General features: G+C 47.0%; 1 protein-coding gene across 1 annotated transcript in view; it reads left to right on the top strand.

Annotated features, from left to right (window-relative positions):
- Positions 1-22784, top strand: part of FAM20A (FAM20A golgi associated secretory pathway pseudokinase) — a 377577-nt gene that overhangs the window by 307819 nt on the left and 46974 nt on the right. The window contains exon 8 of the mRNA XM_086930966.1: positions 15142-15251. Coding sequence (XP_086787092.1) covers positions 15142-15251 — 110 coding nt within the window. The remainder of the gene's footprint in view (positions 1-15141; positions 15252-22784) is intronic.

Below are 22784 nucleotides of genomic sequence, written 5' to 3'. Positions count from 1 at the left end.
GAATGTGGATCAATGTCACACATTCCCCCAGTCAAAAGATCTGGGCCCAAATCCATCGTTTTTTTGCACTCCACACCACCCTGGGTTAGACAATGGCGATATGCAAATCAGCTCTGACCCTGTTGCCCCATGGGAACAGTCCAGTCCGAACTACAAAAGCCATGTCCTTCCCAGAACGGAATCAAGCATCCGAGGACCGGACCGGTTTCGAGGTAACACCTCTCATCAGCCCGGCTAGCTTGACTCCAAGTGGTGTGGAGTGCCTGGGACCCACGTCTGGGCATCCCCAGCGCACTTAGGGCGGCAATTGCAAAAACAACAAGTGATGGACCGAATGTGGATCAATGTCACACATTCCCCCAGTCAAAAGATCTGGGCCCAAATCCATCGTTTTTTTGCACTCCACACCGCCCTGGGTTAGACAATGGCGATATGCAAATCAGCTCTGACCCTGTTGCCCCATGGGAACAGTCCAGTCCGAACTACAAAAGCCATGTCCTTCCCAGAACGGAATCAAGCATCCGAGGACCGGACCGGTTTCGAGGTAACACCTCTCATCAGCCCGGCTAGCTTGACTCAAGTGGTGTGGAGTGCCTGGGACCCACGTCTGGGCATCCCCAGCGCACTTAGGGCGGCAATTGCAAAAACAACAAGTGATGGACCGAATGTGGATCAATGTCACACATTCCCCCAGTCAAAAGATCTGGGCCCAAATCCATCGTTTTTTTGCACTGCACACCACCCTGGGTTAGACAATGGCGATATGCAAATCAGCTCTGACCCTGTTGCCCCATGGGAACAGTCCAGTCCGAACTACAAAAGCCATGTCCTTCCCAGAACGGAATCAAGCATCCGAGGACCGGACCGGTTTCGAGGTAACACCTCTCATCAGCCCGGCTAGCTTGACTCCAAGTGGTGTGGAGTGCCTGGGACCCACGTCTGGGCATCCCCAGCGCACTTAGGGCGGCAATTGCAAAAACAACAAGTGATGGACCGAATGTGGATCAATGTCACACATTCCCCCAGTCAAAAGATCTGGGCCCAAATCCATCGTTTTTTTGCACTCCACACCACCCTGGGTTAGACAATGGCGATATGCAAATCAGCTCTGACCCTGTTGCCCCATGGGAACAGTCCAGTCCGAACTACAAAAGCCATGTCCTTCCCAGAACGGAATCAAGCATCCGAGGACCGGACCGGTTTCGAGGTAACACCTCTCATCAGCCCGGCTAGCTTGACTCCAAGTGGTGTGGAGTGCCTGGGACCCACGTCTGGGCATCCCCAGCGCACTTAGGGCGGCAATTGCAAAAACAACAAGTGATGGACCGAATGTGGATCAATGTCACACATTCCCCCAGTCAAAAGATCTGGGCCCAAATCCATCATTTTTTTGCACTCCACACCACCCTGGGTTAGACAATGGCGATATGCAAATCAGCTCTGACCCTGTTGCCCCATGGGAACAGTCCAGTCCGAACTACAAAAGCCATGTCCTTCCCAGAACGGAATCAAGCATCCGAGGACCGGACCGGTTTCGAGGTAACACCTCTCATCAGCCCGGCTAGCTTGACTCAAGTGGTGTGGAGTGCCTGGGACCCACGTCTGGGCATCCCCAGCGCACTTAGGGCGGCAATTGCAAAAACAACAAGTGATGGACCGAATGTGGATCAATGTCACACATTCCCCCAGTCAAAAGATCTGGGCCCAAATCCATCGTTTTTTTGCACTCCACACCGCCCTGGGTTAGACAATGGCGATATGCAAATCAGCTCTGACCCTGTTGCCCCATGGGAACAGTCCAGTCCGAACTACAAAAGCCATGTCCTTCCCAGAACGGAATCAAGCATCCGAGGACCGGACCGGTTTCGAGGTAACACCTCTCATCAGCCCGGCTAGCTTGACTCCAAGTGGTGTGGAGTGCCTGGGACCCACGTCTGGGCATCCCCAGCGCACTTAGGGCGGCAATTGCAAAAACAACAAGTGATGGACCGAATGTGGATCAATGTCACACATTCCCCCAGTCAAAAGATCTGGGCCCAAATCCATCGTTTTTTTGCACTGCACACCACCCTGGGTTAGACAATGGCGATATGCAAATCAGCTCTGACCCTGTTGCCCCATGGGAACAGTCCAGTCCGAACTACAAAAGCCATGTCCTTCCCAGAACGGAATCAAGCATCCGAGGACCGGACCGGTTTCGAGGTAACACCTCTCATCAGCCCGGCTAGCTTGACTCCAAGTGGTGTGGAGTGCCTGGGACCCACGTCTGGGCATCCCCAGCACACTTAGGGCGGCAATTGCAAAAACAACAAGTGATGGACCGAATGTGGATCAATGTCACACATTCCCCCAGTCAAAAGATCTGGGCCCAAATCCATCGTTTTTTTGCACTCCACACCACCCTGGGTTAGACAATGGCGATATGCAAATCAGCTCTGACCCTGTTGCCCCATGGGAACAGTCCAGTCCGAACTACAAAAGCCATGTCCTTCCCAGAACGGAATCAAGCATCCGAGGACCGGACCGGTTTCGAGGTAACACCTCTCATCAGCCCGGCTAGCTTGACTCCAAGTGGTGTGGAGTGCCTGGGACCCACGTCTGGGCATCTCCAGCGCACTTAGGGCGGCAATTGCAAAAACAACAAGTGATGGACCGAATGTGGATCAATGTCACACATTCCCCCAGTCAAAAGATCTGGGCCCAAATCCATTGTTTTTTTGCAATCCACACCACCCTGGGTTAGACAATGGCGATATGCAAATCAGCTCTGACCCTGTTGCCCTATGGGAACAGTCCAGTCCGAACTACAAAAGCCATGTCCTTCCCAGAACGGAATCAAGCATCCGAGGACCGGACCGGTTTCGAGGTAACACCTCTCATCAGCCCGGCTAGCTTGACTCCAAGTGGTGTGGAGTGCCTGGGACCCACGTCTGGGCATCCCCAGCGCACTTAGGGCGGCAATTGCAAAAACAACAAGTGATGGACCGAATGTGGATCAATGTCACACATTCCCCCAGTCAAAAGATCTGGGCCCAAATCCATTGTTTTTTTGCACTCCACACCACCCTGGGTTAGACAATGGCGATATGCAAATCAGCTCTGACCCTGTTGCCCCATGGGAACAGTCCAGTCCGAACTACAAAAGCCATGTCCTTCCCAGAACGGAATCAAGCATCCGAGGACCGGACCGGTTTCGAGGTAACACCTCTCATCAGCCCGGCTAGCTTGACTCCAAGTGGTGTGGAGTGCCTGGGACCCACGTCTGGGCATCCCCAGCGCACTTAGGGCGGCAATTGCAAAAACAACAAGTGATGGACCGAATGTGGATCAATGTCACACATTCCCCCAGTCAAAAGATCTGGGCCCAAATCCATCGTTTTTTTGCACTCCACACCACCCTGGGTTAGACAATGGCGATATGCAAATCAGCTCTGACCCTGTTGCCCCATGGGAACAGTCCAGTCCGAACTACAAAAGCCATGTCCTTCCCAGAACGGAATCAAGCATCCGAGGACCGGACCAGTTTCGAGGTAACACCTCTCATCAGCCCGGCTAGCTTGACTCCAAGTGGTGTGGAGTGCCTGGGACCCACGTCTGGGCATCCCCAGCGCACTTAGGGCGGCAATTGCAAAAACAACAAGTGATGGACCGAATGTGGATCAATGTCACACATTCCCCCAGTCAAAAGATCTGGGCCCAAATCCATCGTTTTTTTGCACTCCACACCACCCTGGGTTAGACAATGGCGATATGCAAATCAGCTCTGACCCTGTTGCCCCATGGGAACAGTCCAGTCCGAACTACAAAAGCCATGTCCTTTCCAGAACGGAATCAAGCATCCGAGGACCGGACCGGTTTCGAGGTAACACCTCTCATCAGCCCGGCTAGCTTGACTCCAAGTGGTGTGGAGTGCCTGGGACCCACGTCTGGGCATCCCCAGCGCACTTAGGGCAGCAATTGCAAAAACAACAAGTGATGGACCGAATGTGGATCAATGTCACACATTCCCCCAGTCAAAAGATCTGGGCCCAAATCCATCGTTTTTTTGCACTCCACACCACCCTGGGTTAGACAATGGCGATATGCAAATCAGCTCTGACCCTGTTGCCCCATGGGAACAGTCCAGTCCGAACTACAAAAGCCATGTCCTTCCCAGAACAGAATCAAGCATCCGAGGACCGGACCGGTTTCGAGGTAACACCTCTCATCAGCCCGGCTAGCTTGACTCCAAGTGGTGTGGAGTGCCTGGGACCCACGTCTGGGCATCCCCAGCGCACTTAGGGCGGCAATTGCAAAAACAACAAGTGATGGACCGAATGTGGATCAATGTCACACATTCCCCCAGTCAAAAGATCTGGGCCCAAATCCATTGTTTTTTTGCACTCCACACCACCCTGGGTTAGACAATGGCGATATGCAAATCAGCTCTGACCCTGTTGCCCCATGGGAACAGTCCAGTCCGAACTACAAAAGCCATGTCCTTCCCAGAACGGAATCAAGCATCCGAGGACCGGACCGGTTTCGAGGTAACACCTCTCATCAGCCCGGCTAGCTTGACTCCAAGTGGTGTGGAGTGCCTGGGACCCACGTCTGGGCATCCCCAGCGCACTTAGGGCGGCAATTGCAAAAACAACAAGTGATGGACCGAATGTGGATCAATGTCACACATTCCCCCAGTCAAAAGATCTGGGCCCAAATCCATCGTTTTTTTGCACTCCACACCACCCTGGGTTAGACAATGGCGATATGCAAATCAGCTCTGACCCTGTTGCCCCATGGGAACAGTCCAGTCCGAACTACAAAAGCCATGTCCTTCCCAGAACGGAATCAAGCATCCGAGGACCAGACCGGTTTCGAGGTAACACCTCTCATCAGCCCGGCTAGCTTGACTCCAAGTGGTGTGGAGTGCCTGGGACCCACGTCTGGGCATCCCCAGCGCACTTAGGGCGGCAATTGCAAAAACAACAAGTGATGGACCGAATGTGGATCAATGTCACACATTCCCCCAGTCAAAAGATCTGGGCCCAAATCCATCGTTTTTTTGCACTCCACACCACCCTGGGTTAGACAATGGCGATATGCAAATCAGCTCTGACCCTTTTGCCCCATGGGAACAGTCCAGTCCGAACTACAAAAGCCATGTCCTTCCCAGAACGGAATCAAGCATCCGAGGACCGGACCGGTTTCGAGGTAACACCTCTCATCAGCCCGGCTAGCTTGACTCCAAGTGGTGTGGAGTGCCTGGGACCCACGTCTGGGCATCCCCAGCGCACTTAGGGCGGCAATTGCAAAAACAACAAGTGATGGACCGAATGTGGATCAATGTCACACATTCCCCCAGTCAAAAGATCTGGGCCCAAATCCATCGTTTTTTTGCACTCCACACCACCCTGGGTTAGACAATGGCGATATGCAAATCAGCTCTGACCCTGTTGCCCCATGGGAACAGTCCAGTCCGAACTACAAAAGCCATGTCCTTCCCAGAACGGAATCAAGCATCCGAGGACCGGACCGGTTTCGAGGTAACACCTCTCATCAGCCCGGCTAGCTTGACTCCAAGTGGTGTGGAGTGCCTGGGACCCACGTCTGGGCATCCCCAGCGCACTTAGGGCGGCAATTGCAAAAACAACAAGTGATGGACCGAATGTGGATCAATGTCACACATTCCCCCAGTCAAAAGATCTGGGCCCAAATCCATCGTTTTTTTGCACTCCACACCACCCTGGGTTAGACAATGGCGAGAGACCAGCTCGGGCAGGTCTCCCAGTTCGGCAATTTGTTCCCCTGTGGGCTCCAGGGCATCCCCCTCAGGGTCTACCTCCTCCTGGACCACGGGAACTACGGGGGACGGTTTCCCGCGCCCCCTGCCTCTTCTCTTCACAGCTGGGTCCTGGGCCGTACTTTCAGGCTCCGGGACCCCATCAACACCCTTACTTGCTGTCATCGATCGAGTGGTTGCACACACCCACTCTGGCACGCCCAACATTTTCAAGTGCGCCTCTCTCTCCACCTTAGCCCAAGGGGAGTCTTCTAAATCATTGCCCAGGAGACAATCGTCAGGCATGGCGGGCCTCACAGCAACCTGAAGAGTACCTGAAACTCCCCCCCATTCAAAGGAAACCTGAGCTACCTCACACTCTTTCTGGGAGTTGTCGGCAGCTATCACGGGGTAGAATGCGTGGGGAACCACCTCCTCTCTGGACACCAAGTGACACTTGACAGCTGTCAAACTCGCTCCGGTGTCTCTGAGAGCTTCCACTCTATGGCCATTAATGGTCACCTACTGCCTATATTTACTAGTGTTACTAGGCAGAGGGGGTGGAGGGACCATTTGCATGTCTCCTAGCGAGACCAGGGACATTTCTGTGGGACCCCTCCCACCATGGACAACCATCTCCTCCCCTCCCAGGGCTACACTCGCCAACTGACTGGGGGGTGCACTCGGCGGTGCATTTGATTTCTTCATGGGACACTGGGGGTCGTAGTACCGGTGTCCCGCCTGCCCACAAGTGTAGCAGGTTAGGGGGCCCCTATGAACAGGTGTACCCGTCGGGCCCCTGGCTTCTTCTCAGGGGGAGGCTGGGAACCTTTCCCTTGGTTCCCTTGGGGATTACTTTGGGGCCCTTTCTGAGACTCCTTCTGTTTACCCTTGTCCCCCCCACTCTTCTGCTGGGGACCCTGCCCACCTTTGGCTGAGTCTCCCACTGGACCCTTGTGGACCCTGGTACTGACCCAGCGGTCCGCCTCCTCAGCAAGTTTTCTAGGGTTAGATATCTTGCTATCAATAAGGTGCTGGCGCAGCTCTGGAAAACAGTTATTAGACAAATGCTCCCAAGCAACAAATCATAAAGAGCTTCATAACTTTCCACTTTGCTGCCCTTCACCCAACCATCCATGGCTCTGCAAAAATAAGACACATATTCAACCCACGTCGTACCAGGCAATTTCTTGCATTCTCTAAAAGCTTGTCTGTACTTCTCGGGGGTTAGGCCATACCGCAACATTAAAGCATCTTTCATATGAGCATACGACATCCTATCCGCAACAGGCATGTCTAACAGGGTATCTCTCCCCTCATTCACAAAGCGACCCCACAACCCCGCTCCCCAATTCTTCTCAGGGACCTGGTGGGCCAACAATGCTAACTCATATGCTTTAAACCACTGACCAATATCTTCGTTCCTATGATAATCTTTTATCACATCTTTGGGAAAGTAAAACTTACTTTCTGCAGGCCCAGATGGGATGCTGCCACCAGAGGGATTCAATTCTAACTTTTTAGCTTGGATGTCCAACTCCCTCAACTTGGTATCACGCTCCAAAGCTAACTTCTCTCTTTCAAAATCTAACCTTTTGGTCTCCAAATCAGCTTCTCTTCTACCTCTTGCATTTTCTAACTCCAACTGCCCATTTATCTTTAGCCTTGCCATTTCCATGTTGTATGCACGCTCCTTCGCCCTTTCTTCTCGTTCTTCAGGGGAAAGACCTTTGGAGGAAACACTGCTTCCGGGAGAGGACTCAGGCCCATTCGTTGGCGCCTCCTCATCTCCTTCCACTGGCGGTACCACCACCGGATCAGTGGGATCTCTGGACTCCAACCAGGCCTCCAAAGCTTTGCGAAAATCCTCTTTCCTTTCGAGGCCAGTTGTAGGAACTTTAAGCTGCTCGCAAAAGTGTTGCAGCTGCTTTTTCTTGTATTTCTTCATTTTCTTCCTATCAAACTCCTCCACAACAACAACAGGGGTAGTGACTCCGTTGTCACTCATGGTCAAAACTGGCAGTGTTAAAAAAATCAAGCTTCAGAAAAGCGGAGAACCAAAAATAGGATCCTTCCCAATTAGATCGTGACTGCGCTATGGTCTGCTTTCACTACGTAGCGTACACTAATCACTGCACATGGGTCATAAATGCAAGGTCCAAATCCTCACCGCTGCATCCAATGTTAGAACCGGCTGTCTCTAGTTGGCAGAGGTATACACTTCTGACAAGTAGGGACACACCTTTTCTAGTCAGGGCAAGGGGATCACACCCTTTGATAACCCCTGCTCACCCCCTTGGTAGCTTGGCAGAGCAGACAGGCTTATCTCAGAGGCTGTGTGTTAAGCATTTATGACCACATACAGTAATAAAGTGAATACACTACAAATGGACACGACACAGTAGTATTATAAAAATAAGTATTTTTATATAAGGCTTAGCACAAGACCAAATAACGACAAAAAATGTACACAATCTTAATAAATACTCTGGGAAGGGGAAAAATAGTTCAAGGTAGTTTCTTCTTTAGCACAAAGTCTTTAGTATCAAAGCAAATCTTCTTCTTGGAAACACAGTTCTTAGCAACAGGGTAACTCACACGGGAGCTACACGACGTTGAGGCAAAGTTAATCCAAAGGTTCGGCGTCGACCGCGAGGAGCGCTACGTCGAGCCCGGAGTCACACGGACCCCCAACAACACAGTACCTTTGGATAATGAAGCACACGATGATCAGCGGCGTCAAGCAATCCGGCGTCGCGCCTTCGGTGCCGATCAGGCCTCAGCAGGCATCGTCGTCGATGATGCGGTTGCACAGAGTGAGCAGCGCTCACGGCGTCGAGAAGGCATGAGGCGATGCGATCAGCAGCGGTGCAGACACGAGGTCCCTTGGAGCTGGAGCCGTACTCACTACTCACTGGCGTTGCTGCTGGCGTCGATCGGGCCCGACGGCCGGTCGTCGAGGAAGCGGGATACTGGAGCCGTTACTCACTATGTCGAGCTGAATTCGGCGACGTCCGTCGGCGTCGAGATTGCTGGTTCTTTCAGAGGTGCCGGATTCACAGGTTCCAGCAAATAGCACTTTAAGCAGATGAAGTCCTTTAGCCCTGTGACTTCAGCAGGAGACTGGCACTCTTCCAGTCCTTGGAGATTTTCTTAGCAAGCGTGAGAGTACACACACAGTTCCTCTCTCCTGGTTCCTTGGCAAAAATAAAGAAGCACTGCAGGATTCCCCCCAGCAAACAGCACACTGGCAGAAGGGGTAGGCAAGTCCTCAGATCAGCAGGCCTCTTGTCCTTGGTTACAGGGTTCCTTGTCAGAAGTGATCTAAATTCTTGGTTCAGGGGTCCTTCTCTTATACCCCTTTTTGGCTTTGATCCCTTTGTCCATGCAGGGGAATTTCCCAACATCCTGGGTCTGTTGTGGGTGGAGCCAGGCAGAAACACCTGGTCTATTCATTGCGCAGGGCTGGGTCCTCAGACGCCCAGCAGGGGGTGGAGCCAGCATTGACACTGGCAGGAGCAGAGCTATCGGCCTCCTGGCAGGAGGTGGGGCTAGGATCGTCCATGGCAGGCACAGAACCATCAGCCGCTTGGCAGGAGGTGGAGCCAGCATTGTACCAGGCAGGGCAGGCTATCAACAACTACTCTCCCCCTACTCTCAACGCAAATGTCCCACTCATCCCACACTGACTCATCCAGACCTGTGGAGCCACCCAGCTCCTGTCACACACACGCAAGACCAGCAGAAACCAGAAATGGTTAGACAAGAAAATAGACACTTTCTAAAAGTGCTATTTTCAAACCCAGAGTCCAAAAACCATCCACACCAATGGATGCGTAATTAAACCCCGAGTTCAGGGATACCAAACTCGACATTGCACCATGCTCCCCGAGCCAGCTAGGATCATAGCATTAATAATCCCGGCGGCCCATTCTAACCAACGGAGAGCAGGTTACCTCGCAATAGTGAAGAACGAAGATGGCGGTAATTCACTATTTAGGACATGCCAACTTGGTCAGGCGTGTCCTACCTTAGACTTACAATGCACCCTGCCCGCTGGCCTACCATAGGGGTGACTAGCATGAAGTTAAGGGAAGGTTTGAGGGGCTGGCAAGTAGGTATACTTGCGCAGCCTGCGTGACAGCACTAGGCTACACGTGGGTCTCGCAATGACCGACCCGTAGACATTCTTTCACGAGGCCGCTCCTGTGGGTGGCACAACACGTGCTGCAAGCCCACGAGCGGCATTTGTATTTACAAGCCCCGGCACTCCGGGTGCACTAGACTAGGGACTGACAGTAAACCAAATAAGCCAAACATGGATACAATAGATACATCAATTTAACATAGGGAGCACTTGCGCTGTGGCACTGATCAGCAGTGGCACGGCGCCCAAAGCATATACCAGCAAAACGTCGTAAAACAGTGGAGGCAAACAGAAAAAATGGAGGAGAGACTCAAGCCAATGATGTCAGGTCTAACACTTTTGTATAAAAGGCATTCTATGGGCATGCTGAATCTCCATTGACCAGTTCCAGTCAGTAAGTTCTGGCAGTGACTCTCTAAACAGTTCTATAGCATACCTGCGGGCGTCTTCCCCCTCTGGAACCCCTAGAACCCGTAAATTATTACGCTGTTGGCAGTTCTTATGTTCTTCCAGTTTCCACTGAATATCAGCTATCTTTGCCTCTTGTGATTTAGCCAGTTCCTGAGTGCTTGCAAGAGCTGATTCTGCTCTGCAAATCCTTGCCTCCAAATCAGACATCCATTCCCTAAAAGCACTACACGTTTTCATCAATTTTCACGCCACCCCTTGTACTTGTATCATAGCTGCCTGAGCTTTGTGCCCATCCTGACGCGTCTCCTCACGGTGGGTAGATATTGCCTGAAAAATAGCCTCTAACATCAGTGAATTGGACCCACATACTTCTTCCCCATTTCCTGCTTGTCCGTTTGCTGAGGCACTAATAAGCTGGGTTGAAGGGGTCTAGTCCAAAGTAAGGTCTCTTTCTCACGCTTTCTTTTTCCTCAAAATTGTTTTTGATTTTCCTCCATTTGTCAATTCGAGATCACTATTGCTCAAATCCGTGCTACTGCTTTCTGTAGATCCTCTGACCATTCACCTCCATCTGAAACAGAAAAGAAGTCAAGCTCTTTTTCGGATTCCTTTTCAGGCTTCCTACCTCCACTCATATTTTCACCTTCTGTTTCTGTTCCTGCTATCATTTGACCTGATATACCAAGAGCAGGGACCCCAGTATCTGCAGTTTCAGTAGTGTTCTCTTCTATTGGGGCAGGCCCTACCTCTGAAGCACACAATTAAGATTCAGCCTCTCTCCCGTTGCCCCTGGGTGGGGGTGTAGAGTTGGGAGCGGGCCCACTATCCCCCACCTCTTCCCCCAATACATGGCTTGATACCTGCTCTGAATAAGCTGTCAGCGACTCCCTCTTGGCTCTCTTCTCCCCAGTTTCCACAGGCGAGACAGCTACCTTTTCTACCTGGCCTCTCAGAGGGTCAATCACTGTGGGACAGGCCGGCCGCACCTTTACCGCATCTCAGCCTCTCCAATTCTTCTACTGGATTGACTCTGCTCCTTCACCTCTGCCTTCTCGTGAGGGGTTAGACCCGGTGAAGCATCTTCCCCCATGTCTGCGTTTGCAGCCGTGGCCCCAACTGGATTCTTCAAGATGAGCCGTGCCTTTGCTTTAACCTGAGACGCCGCCGACTTCGGGCCCATCTTTACAAGCTCTGCGGCCCCCTGTTCCGAGAAGGCAGGTGCTGATTCTGCTGCTGGCGACCTCGTCAACCACAATCCCGCTCCACCTCCAATGCAGTCCGCAGGTACCGTCTGGATAGCCGAAAAAGTGCCTTTAAGGTATTTAAAATACCTAAGCAGCGCCAAACCAATAAATGCCCCAACCAACTGCACAAAGCACCACTGTGGATTTTGAGGGGTCCGTAGGATCTCCGTCTGAAGCTCCGGTATCATTTCGCCTTCTCCGCTTGAAAATCACAGCATAGTTTAGAAGAAAGCCGGGCTCTCTGTCACAGTGCGCTGCTACAGTCTAGTCGACAGCCATCTTGTCTCACACGTCCAGAGCTGCACCATTCCCAACAGATGCTTTTCCTATGTAAACGTGGTCCTCACTGGGTAATATATGCATAGTTATTTAGGGCAACTGTGCTAATATACCCACATTCACACATTTATTGCTTAGGTGCTAGCGTCAAAATCCAGATGAGTCATGCATCAGATGGTATTATCTAGAGGCAATTTAATGTCCGGGAAAAGAAAAGGCAGGTTTCGAGTGGAATGGGTGGGCCCTTACTAATACAGTACAATTGTACCAACAAAATGAGGGTACTGCCAGGGACCAGGCGGAGCATGCAGTTCAGGGGTCCTTGTTTGCTGCCCCATTTTACTTTTTGTCGTAGTACCAGATACAAAGGTCTCTCCAGACGTATTTCTATAAACTGCTTACATTGCTCCGTGGGTTTCTGCTTTCTGAGATGTGTTTGATACCTGGAGTTCGGAGATTTAGATCTTTTCATAGGACTTACTCAACATTTCATAATTTCGACAGGGCTGTCTCAACATTTCCTCCATTTAATGAAATAAGCACTGTTGAGTTGCACATGTTTTTCATTACCTACCAGCAAGGCCGCAAATGTCCATTAAATCAGAACCTGATATACCGCGATTCAAGCCCCCGTGGCAAAGTAGAAACCACGCATGCCCACCTTACCCTTAATTGCCTGGCAGTGCGCTTCTCAAATCCTTTCCAGGTGACAATAGCATATTGTCCACGACAGCAAAGATGCAGAGCCAAACCTGTCCTTCGAATTAAGCACGGTACAAGCTAATGGGTCGCTGTTCTGTTTTCTGCATGCTGCCCAATCACTGCAACCTTCCCAAATCACACCTCTAGAGTTGTGTTTTTTTGTGATTATTATTTCAAGTCATCTCCTTATCAGTTGAAGTTGGCACATCCACAACAACATGAATATAATACAAAACCCACGTTTATAGACCACCTTTCATTCAATAATCCTCACTAGACAAATTCATTTGTCAATATCTTAACGAGATCATGTGCATCCCTTGACCCTTTAGACATCCACCAATTGTTCAGGATTAACCGAAACGCGGCCATGACAAACCCCAAAATAAAGAAAGGCTTGATGGCCAGGGACGCACCTTGGAGTGGAGGTCTGCGGCTCTTCCTACAGGGGGAGAGAGTAATACACAGGAAGAAATACAGAGATGTTACTGTTCGTCACAGGCTGCAACCCCGGTAATAAAATAAAGGGGAGGGGGCACCTCCCCTGCGATCCCCTTAAACCTCCCCCGCTCTCCGGAGCAAAGAGTCACTCATGTCGCTCTCTACCTCGATGAAGGCAAGGTACATACATGCCCAAGATTGACTAAATCTTGGTGCCTCGGCCATGGAGAGCAGCTGGCCCTCGCAGACCTCCAGCAGCACCTCCCAGGCCACCACATCATCCAGCCGCCGCCACAGAGGCTTCATGGTCAACAAGCGCTCGCATCCATGGCCGCCACAAGCTGCGAGACAACGGACAGCGGGAGGGGGGCGGGAACAAAGGGAACACGGAGAACGGGAACATGGACAACGGGAAGGGGTCTGGAACAGGAAGTTAATAGTGCTCACATTATAAATAAAAAATTCTGTGCAACACTCGAAGTAAAGGGGCCAGTAGCCATGGAAGGATACAAATGACAACATATCTGTCATAAGAAGGGACTAACAAGCCTAAAACCAATCGGTAGGCAGCATTTAGGAACTAAGCCAATGAAAAAGATGGGTGGGGAATGGGCGGAGCTTTCACAGAGCTTCCATTCCATGCTGAATACTGCATGCCTCGCAAAGCGAGCAGCGCATGCGCACTGTCGCTGTAGGCTCGATACTAACTATGGACGTGATTAATGTTTGGAGGGGCTGACTAATGTACATCAGTACATCACCGCTGCCATCCTGAGGGTACTCCACCTTAATGTACTAAAACTTTGGTGTACAGCTGCTGACTTTTTTGACAGTTCTAAACCAAAGTATTGACATATTTTTGTTTTTCAAAAACAAACGCCCAGTGTGAGAGTTTGTTTTTAAAAACAGCGTATTAAAAACAAGTCAGTGACAGAAGTACATTAATATCGGGTCCCAGAAAGGAATTATAACAGACAACAGTCATCCAAAAAGGGTCAGACATACAGCAGCAGAGGGAGCAACCCATCTGGCTTACCTCTAAGGTCGCACTCCATCTTGTGACTCACAACGTCTGAAGTTGGGGTGCAGGCTAGAGAGTAAAACCTTGCAGGGGCCATTTCTGCGTTAGTGGTAGATCCAGGCTGCACAATGTAGACGTGGCCCCAGTGGAGCACAGGCACTGTGTTGGTCTCACTTCAGCACTGATAAAGGTCTTATGGCACAGCGGTCCTCCCCTCCACTTAGGCCCTGATTCCAAGTTTGTTGAATCCAGGTGCTTGTTATTGCACCAAATAATTAACAATAACCTGTGGCACGGTATTTATCGGGTGCAATAAATATCACCTACTACAAGTTTCAGGGTTTTATGCAGGGATCAGAAAGCACTCGTATTCACAGGACAGCATTTTAGTTGTTTGTCAGCTCCGCCTCCCGCTTTAGGTGGCTTTCTGCTTAGTAGAGGCGAACTCTTAGCTCTCTGAACCCTCACGTTCTCTATACGTGGTATGGTTCTGAAGTTATTATGGATTTATGGTGGAAACAACCAAACTTGGGTCCGTGGTTAGTGGATAATCTTGTTCTCTACTGTCCAGTTCCGATGTACAGGTCCTGGATATTTGCACCCTAGAAGCCAACCATTGGTGCCACCTCATTCCCAACAGAGCCAATCCAAATGTTTTTGAACCTCACAAATGCACAGCCATTGGATAACATTGCCTTTAGTCTCTCGTAGAGTTTTTGTGTCTAAGCAATAACTATTTCTTTGAGGTCATCTTGGTCCTAGAATGTGTTAGAGCAATCTTGTCATTTGTGTGCATCATCTTATCTCTTTCAACTGCCTTACAATTCTGTTTTGCAAGTAAAGACCTACATTTTTCCTAAAGATTAGCACTGGCTAGACAATGACTTAGTTGTGTGTTTACTCTTATGTTTTTACTCTTCCAAACAATCAGTGGTGAACAGTGTTCAAATAATGACTGAATGAATCATTGGCATGGAACGCCTCTGTAAGCCCCTGTGCTATATGACTAACCTCTAAGAACAGCCTGTTGTGTGGAGAATAACCAGTGCATACTTAATATAATTCAGGAAATCCTTAGACATTGTATTATCTGCATACAGAACAATAAATCTTAGCAATCAGTTTCTCTCTTTTGCAGATGGGAAGTCAATCCTCTTTACTGCAACACAATGAAGCTGATCTATCCATACAACAGCAGCAACAGGTTACTGAACATCATTGACATGGCTATCTTTGACTTTTTGATAGGTATGACTAAGTGCATGATATTTTAATATGGAATCTTTGATTTAGTTAAACTAATGTGATTATTGCTAGAGGTGTACAAAACTGAATAACGTTTTCTGTGAAATGGTGTTAAATTACTTTTAAATGTGACAAATTTACACTTTCAGAATGAAATGTGGTTTGCCAGTATCGTGTGACATTTTTTTTTACACGAGGACGTACCTCACTTAACTACAAGACTTGTGAGATACCGGCAGGTGTGAGCAGAACGTTTTACCAAGCAACACATTTTCCATGCAAAAAAGCCCCTGAGGGCAAAAAATACACAAAATTGCAAATTACAAAATTGTGAGAAATTCCGCTAATTTGAAGAACTACATCATTCGGGAATTTTTCAAATTTTACAAACGTATTTCTATTTTCACGCAAGTGTAGCGAATAGTGCAAGTGAAAGATAAACACATTAACACAATAATATTCGACTTGAAAAAAATGAGAAAATGGTGTGTTTAATCAAAAGAAGTTCAAGCAAAAATATGAAGAATAAAAGAAACTAAGGGTTTTACAATATATTTTAAAAGAAACAGAAGAAGAAATTTCTGTTATTGCAAGAAGTCAAAAACAATCACAATTCTCTCCACTATTTTCATAAAAAATTGTGAGAGGAGGAGTTGAAAAAATCCGATTTAGGCATAGAATTGCGGTGACCACCTGTCCTAATTTGTGCGAGATTGCAGTGCATTCGATGTGTCTTACCATGTGCAGGATTGAAAAAATGTCCACTATTTGCTCAATGTAGCTCATCAATCAGAAGAGTGTAAACAAATATCTGGGCCTTGATGCATCAAGTGACTTTGCGAAATGTTCCAGCACTGACACAGTGAACACTGTTCGGAGGCATGTGTGAGGGACCAGCATTTGCTGACATACTTACTGAAAGGGATGACCTGCAGCTCAGAATGTGACTTGTGCAGGACTCTTTATGGACGGGTTTAGAAACATGTTTAAATTCTGAGATTATAATATGAATGCAAGTGCCTGCAGCGTTGTTTGCCTAAACCTGGAAACTGAGGAAAATGTGTCAGCCATCCTAGAAAAAAGCCCCAAACTGAAGGCCCTCCTGCCTGATTTAAAATCAAGCGGGCCTTCGTTATGTCGACGGCAGAGACTACTCCGTCTCCATGGCCGACATAAACCGCTGATAGCCCGACAGAGAAAGAGCCGTCAGAGGTTTGTCCATTTGTCTGTGCACCGAATTTAGAGTGGGCATACGCATGACCAGTTTAAATATCTGTCACTTCCAGGTAAAACCTGGTGGTAAGGGCAGTGAAAACTGCTAACTGCCCCCCTCATCATGGGAGAAAACTCCCATAGCGAGCAGGGAATTGATCTCAGAATTTAACAAAACAAAATCTCACTTTGGTTTGTTTCGAAAATTTTAAAAACACATTGTAAGTTTGCTATGCGGCGTCCATCAAAATTTACAATGCATTGAAAGGAGCCGCTGTCACAGCAGTTCCTGCCAGAGCTAACGATGTCCACTGGGCCGGCATACATCTCAAAATTTGGCAGGCGTGGACTCCATCAGGGTGATGGGGTACTTTACTCCATCGCCCTGATGGCATAAAAACATGTCTGCCAAAGTCTAAATCAAGCTGAAAATGTTTCTGGACCCCTTGCTAAGCAGAAAATTGTATCAACTTTACTGTCTGCAAAAAAGGAAAACACAACTTGGTGAATTCAGGACTCTTTGAACTCCGTTTTCGACCTCTGTGTGGTACGTCTGGAGTTTAATATTTCCACACATCTTTATTGTAACCATAATGTGTGAGTATATCCAGCAATGGAAACTATATAGCCTGTTTTGTTTTTTTTTAAATATATTTTTATTGCAGGAATTAGCCAAAGTTACATGATAGATCAGCGACATAACTTCAGTGGAAAAGAAAAACAACAGATCCCCCGTGAGGAAACTCCTTCCATACACAGCCATTCAGCCCACAACCCAAGGGTCGGGCGGCGTCTGCTATAAGGTCGCATATGGGGGTCCGGCATAATGATGGGGTTGATCCAGATAAACGAGCGATCTTCATCTGCTTTTCTAAATCATCCTAAAATTAAAAAAAACCAACACCCACTCAACCCAGCCCCTCCTGAAACTATACAGCCTGTTATGGATTTAATCAATTAGGGTCCAGTTTGGTCCAGGTGGTTATTATCTGTCTATGTTAGCCATTTAGTTGAAAAAAAATATGATGAAATGATAATCATATATGAATGAAGACTCCTTTGTAAGCCTCTCTTGGAAATATAGCTTGGGTGCTAATTGTTTGCATTGAGCCTATTTCGAATGTTTCACATGGCAGAAAAGACAACACCACCGGGAGAATCTTTGATGTCAATTGGTGGGAGCCAGATCTAGCAGCTACTAATCCTGATTGATCCTTTCTTAGCTCCTGACACTGCACTTAATAACCCTGGGGTGAAGGTTCACGGAAACTGAGCCCCATTTACTTTCTGTAGTTTCCTCTCTGAGCCCTTTGTCTAGCCCTTCTGCATCAAATAAGAGAGTCTAAGGTCCCACCCTATTTTGCCATCACTGGTCAAATTTTGTGCAGTCTCTCTTACACTACCCCTGGAAGGTTTTTAAATCGAGGTGTCTGAGATGAGAACATGATTTATTCAAGATCAGCCTAGTTGGTCACATAGGAGAACACAGATTGCAACACGGGTGTATGTTTCAAGACCTGTAACAGTCTTGCTGCACCACATTTTAGTGAGCAGACAGTGAGTTAGGGTTGCTGGCCTCCGGGGTGATATCCAGTGTGTATTGGGTTCCAGTTGTGTTTTCTTATCACACATACTGGAAGCACCTAACCTGATTCCAAGTTCTTTCGATCGTTGCAAAAAAAAAAAAAGCAGAGAAATACATTAAAAAAATTATTGTTTGTAATAAAAAACATGTCTTCTAATTCCACAGTTTCTAACTTACCCTTGTTGGGGACGGTTCTGATGGCAAGGGCCGATAACTGCCCTACCACAGCAAGAACACTGAGATGAGAGCCCTGCCTAGATTTTTTATGCAGTGTTTGCTACAATCATAATTTGGTAAAATGATAACCTGGGACATAATTTTAAACCTTGTAGTTCCAAGGCTAAACCCTACCCACTGGATCATATCTATAAGTGGGGTGGTGCTGTCTGTAAACCCCAGTGAAATGCCCACCGTGTTGAGAGTCCGCTCAAGGTTATATTTATAGCAATCCCTGCCAGAATTGAGCCTGCTTCTAAACGCTCTTAGGGCCAGATGTAGGAAGCGTAATTCCGGTCGGTAACAGCCGAAATTACCGAATTTCGGCCGTTACTGACCGGAATTAGGCTACTGAGATGTAGGTCCCCAAATTGCTAATTCGGTAATTAACCGACTGGTATTTTAAGGAATCGGTAAATTACCAATTCCTTAAAATACCATACATGCCCATAGGAATGAATGGCAATTACCGAATCGGTAAAGACCGATTCGGTAATTACCGAAACTTACTGATTCGATAATTGTTTCGGTAAAATTACCTACATCCCATTTGCTTGTTCTTAAATACCGAATTGGTATGATTCGGTATTTAAGAATCAGTAATCTGGGATTACCTACATCTGGCCCTTAATGTTTTATAGATAAGGGAACAAAGGCAGTAGGAGGCTGAGCAGCCTTGTCTAAAAGTCTTGGAGTAGGAGGTGCCTTTGGCACAGCATATGTAGGGGATAATGTCTATCTCAATTGGTGACCTAGATCCTATATATTACTGATTTAAAAAGCAAATTGCTCCCTTTGTACACTCGACTCTCTAAGGCTACTGATTGTGAGAAATCAAAGATACCTCCAGGTCAGTGGGCTAACACAAAATGATGCCCCCACTGCTTCAGAATGTGATAAGGGGTCCATGATTCTCCCATTCACCACAAATAATGACATTGGACTGAATGGCGCCCCCTTGAGTAGCTGGAGCCCCCGGCGCCTCACGGTCCTGAGTTATACCCCGGCTCAAGGAGGTCGCAGTGGGACTGTGCTCAGCTGCACTACTGCACTGTGATCACACTTCATACACTCAGTGTATATATTATAAAGAGCTTGATTTAGAGTGTGGCATTATGGAATGAAACCCCGTCATTTTTTTATTGACCCCCTAACCCAGCACCATATATGTCTTCTGTTGGTTTCACGTGCAGAAAGCGCTTTGTGATGTAACATGGAGGGTTAGCCACCCTGTGAACAACAGTGATTAAAGAAGTTTCAGAACAGGCGAAAAATATGAAAAAGACAGTTTTAGAGGTTGTAGTTAGACCAACAGGAAAAAGAGAACAAGCAAAATATGAAAATTAAAGCCTTTCCTCCAGGAAATATTTGAAAGTAGAAGAATATGTTGTCGCTGTACATGGGGTTAGCTATGTTACGGGCATTGATGATCCATACAATACAAGTCTACCTTCCTCCCTTTCACATGCATAATTATCATTACAGGACTAGATAGAGAGGTCCCTAAAATAACTCCGTAGATAGGTGCTGTAAAAAAACAAACGCTGGCAAAATAAGCACATCCAGGCTGTCTACAGTCCACCCAAAAACAAGGAGCTAGATTTGTGGCTGGAGCTCCCAAGTTTAGGGCCGCTACCTATTTCGATTTGCAAGGTGCTTCGCTGGCTCGCTGTCCAGCAACGCATAATCTCTAAGGCCCTCTACATAATTAACTGTACATTATACAGTACCACAGCTGATTTTATTGTGTAACAAATCAAAAAATATCCTCCATCTAGACTCTGTATTGATCTGAAGGTTTACTTTTGCAAGCTCCAAGGTACTGCAAAGCACACATCAGGGGGCTCTTTTCCTGTCTGTGGTCAAATTCTTTGGAACAAACTACCTAAAGATCTTCAGGTGGGTCCAATTATTTTACCTTTAGGAAATGACTAAACACTTGGCACTTACGATATGCTTTTTTACTCTTCTCCCCAAATAGTGTTGTTTATTTAGTACCAAGTGACCTCATGGTGAGAATGTGCTTTACAAAATAATGTAGTTTTAAAAACAAGGGAACCCAAGGATCATTGGGGACCAAGGGTAATTTGTAATTAAAGGAACACTGGTCACTAAGCATTACATGTGAACAGAGTACTATTGGAAAAGTAATAATTCCCAGAAATCCAGAAGTTGTTCCAACGACTATAAGGAAAATATTTTATTAATGAGTAAAAGCCACATTAAAGAATATATCCCCACTGGGTTTAATTCCAGAATAAATGTTAAAACCAGACAAAATAAAAAGCATACAGGCAAAGAACAAAATATGACCAGCAATTATATGCAACGTCAAGGTCAATAATTTCAAGAATAGAGCACTTCTGCACCCAAGGAGAAAGTTATGCAAAGCCTAGCGAGTCAGAGTGTGGGACCCACACACTGACCCACTAGACTTTGTGTACACTTGTTCAGGAAATACCCCGGTGGCGCATACATTCTTTAAGGTCGCTTTTTATCAGAAATAAAATATTTTCCTTAAAGTAATTGGAACAATTTCAGGGAATTATTACTTTTCCAAGAGTATTGTGTTCACATTTATTGCTTAGGGACCAGTGTTATTTTAATTACAAAATAATGTATCGTAACATAACACTCACAAATGCTGTTTACATGCATTGCATTCATAAATATTTTTATCACTTTTTAGCCCTAACGGGTTTACCAATGCTGGGAGAAGAAGTAGTGAAAGGGTTTTTTTTATAGAAGGCACACAGAGGAGCTAAATAATTAAATGTAACAAACAGCGCAATGATTGAGAGTAGCCTGCAGATGTCATGTTTATTTATAGTGTGCATGGCTGCCCTATGCTAGAGCTTCCCAGTGCATACCAGAGCCAGTGGAATATAGCAACGTTTACAGCGGGAAAACCAGGTCTTAAGCTGCTTGCTAAAGCTAAATTGATTAGACACTGTCCTTAAGTGACCAGGGAGTTTGCTCAATACAGTAGGCGCTAGCAAACGGAATGTCTCCCTGTCTTGCCTTCTTATAGTGAGGGATTACAACTAGATGTAACTCTGCTGAACTTAGCGGCCCAACTGGGCGGTATGATTGAATAAGAGGGCACAAACTCTGTGTGCCAGTTTCATAAAAAATATGATGCGCTACACATAAGGCCTTAAAAGGTAACCGCTTATCAATGGGAAGCCAACCTGCTGAGTTATCGATTATGTGGCACATGGCAAAGTAGTTTCGTAGCTGCATTCTGTATGGTTTGCAGTCTTTTCTTGGCATATATAGACAAACCCAGATATAGCACATTATAATAGTCTAAAACAATAGATAATCAGGGCCTCAGTGATCATCTTTTGAGTAAGCGGAGCACTGTTGCATGCTTCAATTTTCCAGGCACTTCCTCAACTCATATAGGTTCAGATTAAGGAATATAGGAAAGCTGACAGAGACTACTCTTTATAACACATCTGGATTAGCTGGGTCATCCGGAGATTCCGATTTTATTTTGGGCTATTATAGTTTGAAGCCACTCTAAGTCTGCTGGGACAAATTCTCCTAGACAATAATTTAAACAATTAAGAGGCCACCCTTCTGATCGGGTCTGCAGTTCTGTTTACCAGTTCAGTAGTTTTAGAAAAACTAAAGTATAAGTCTCTTTTTTGTTTCGTGGATGATCAGCGAGCAAATTACATTTCTCAACAGAAGCATCCTCCACCGAAGCACTGGCACATGGTTTCATTAGATCCTGCACAATCACGAATATTTCTTTGGCTGGATTATGACTTTCTTCAATTTTGGTCATACAATATTTAGCCTGAGCCTCTTTTAGATGTAAAAGAGATGCAAAATAGTAATTCACACATACCAATGGAAGCCCTTCTTGGAAGGAGGAATGGTACATGCAAACACTATGAGATGAGAGAGAAATACTGCTCTAGGTAGAGCCAAAGCCTGTTAGATATAGATTTTTTAAATGTATTACAGTACATCTTGCAGACAGCTGTACTGTCAAGCCAGACTTAAAAAGGAGGGTTTGGTATTCCCAGTTTCCTAAAGAACCCTCACCTTTGAAGTTTACCTGTGTTTAGCTCAAAGGGTCATGATGTCAACATTCTTCTCTAACTTCTTTTTGTGTGAGTGTAATAGAATACTATGGTTTCTTTAAGATGTTTCTTTAAGTGTGAATGGTATTGCTTTGAATCTCCTTGAGTGTTCTGGGCTCGTGGTTCGTTCAGTGAATGCAGTTGCTGAACGAACTCCGGCTGACAGGACGCTCGTTATTGTGGGTGAATTCTATTTTTTACCTGTTTCATGTTATCTTTTGTTTCAAACATGTCTTCAGCTAAGGATATTACACAGCCTCCTCCTTTTCTTGACAAGCCTGGTAAACCTACTTTACTATGGCCAGAATGGTTGGGTTTATTTCAAAATCATCTGGTAGCCATAGATGCAATTGACTATTCCCCACCTCGTAAGTTTGCACTATTATTTAGGAGCTGTTTTAAGCCAGGTGGTTATGGGTACAGAAA

This window comes from Lissotriton vulgaris, chromosome 7, assembly GCF_964263255.1.
Source record: "Lissotriton vulgaris chromosome 7, aLisVul1.2, whole genome shotgun sequence".
Classification (NCBI taxonomy): Eukaryota; Metazoa; Chordata; class Amphibia; order Caudata; family Salamandridae; genus Lissotriton; species Lissotriton vulgaris.
The sequence above is the reverse complement of the archived record's forward strand: the minus strand, read 5'-3'. Positions and strand labels throughout refer to the sequence as shown.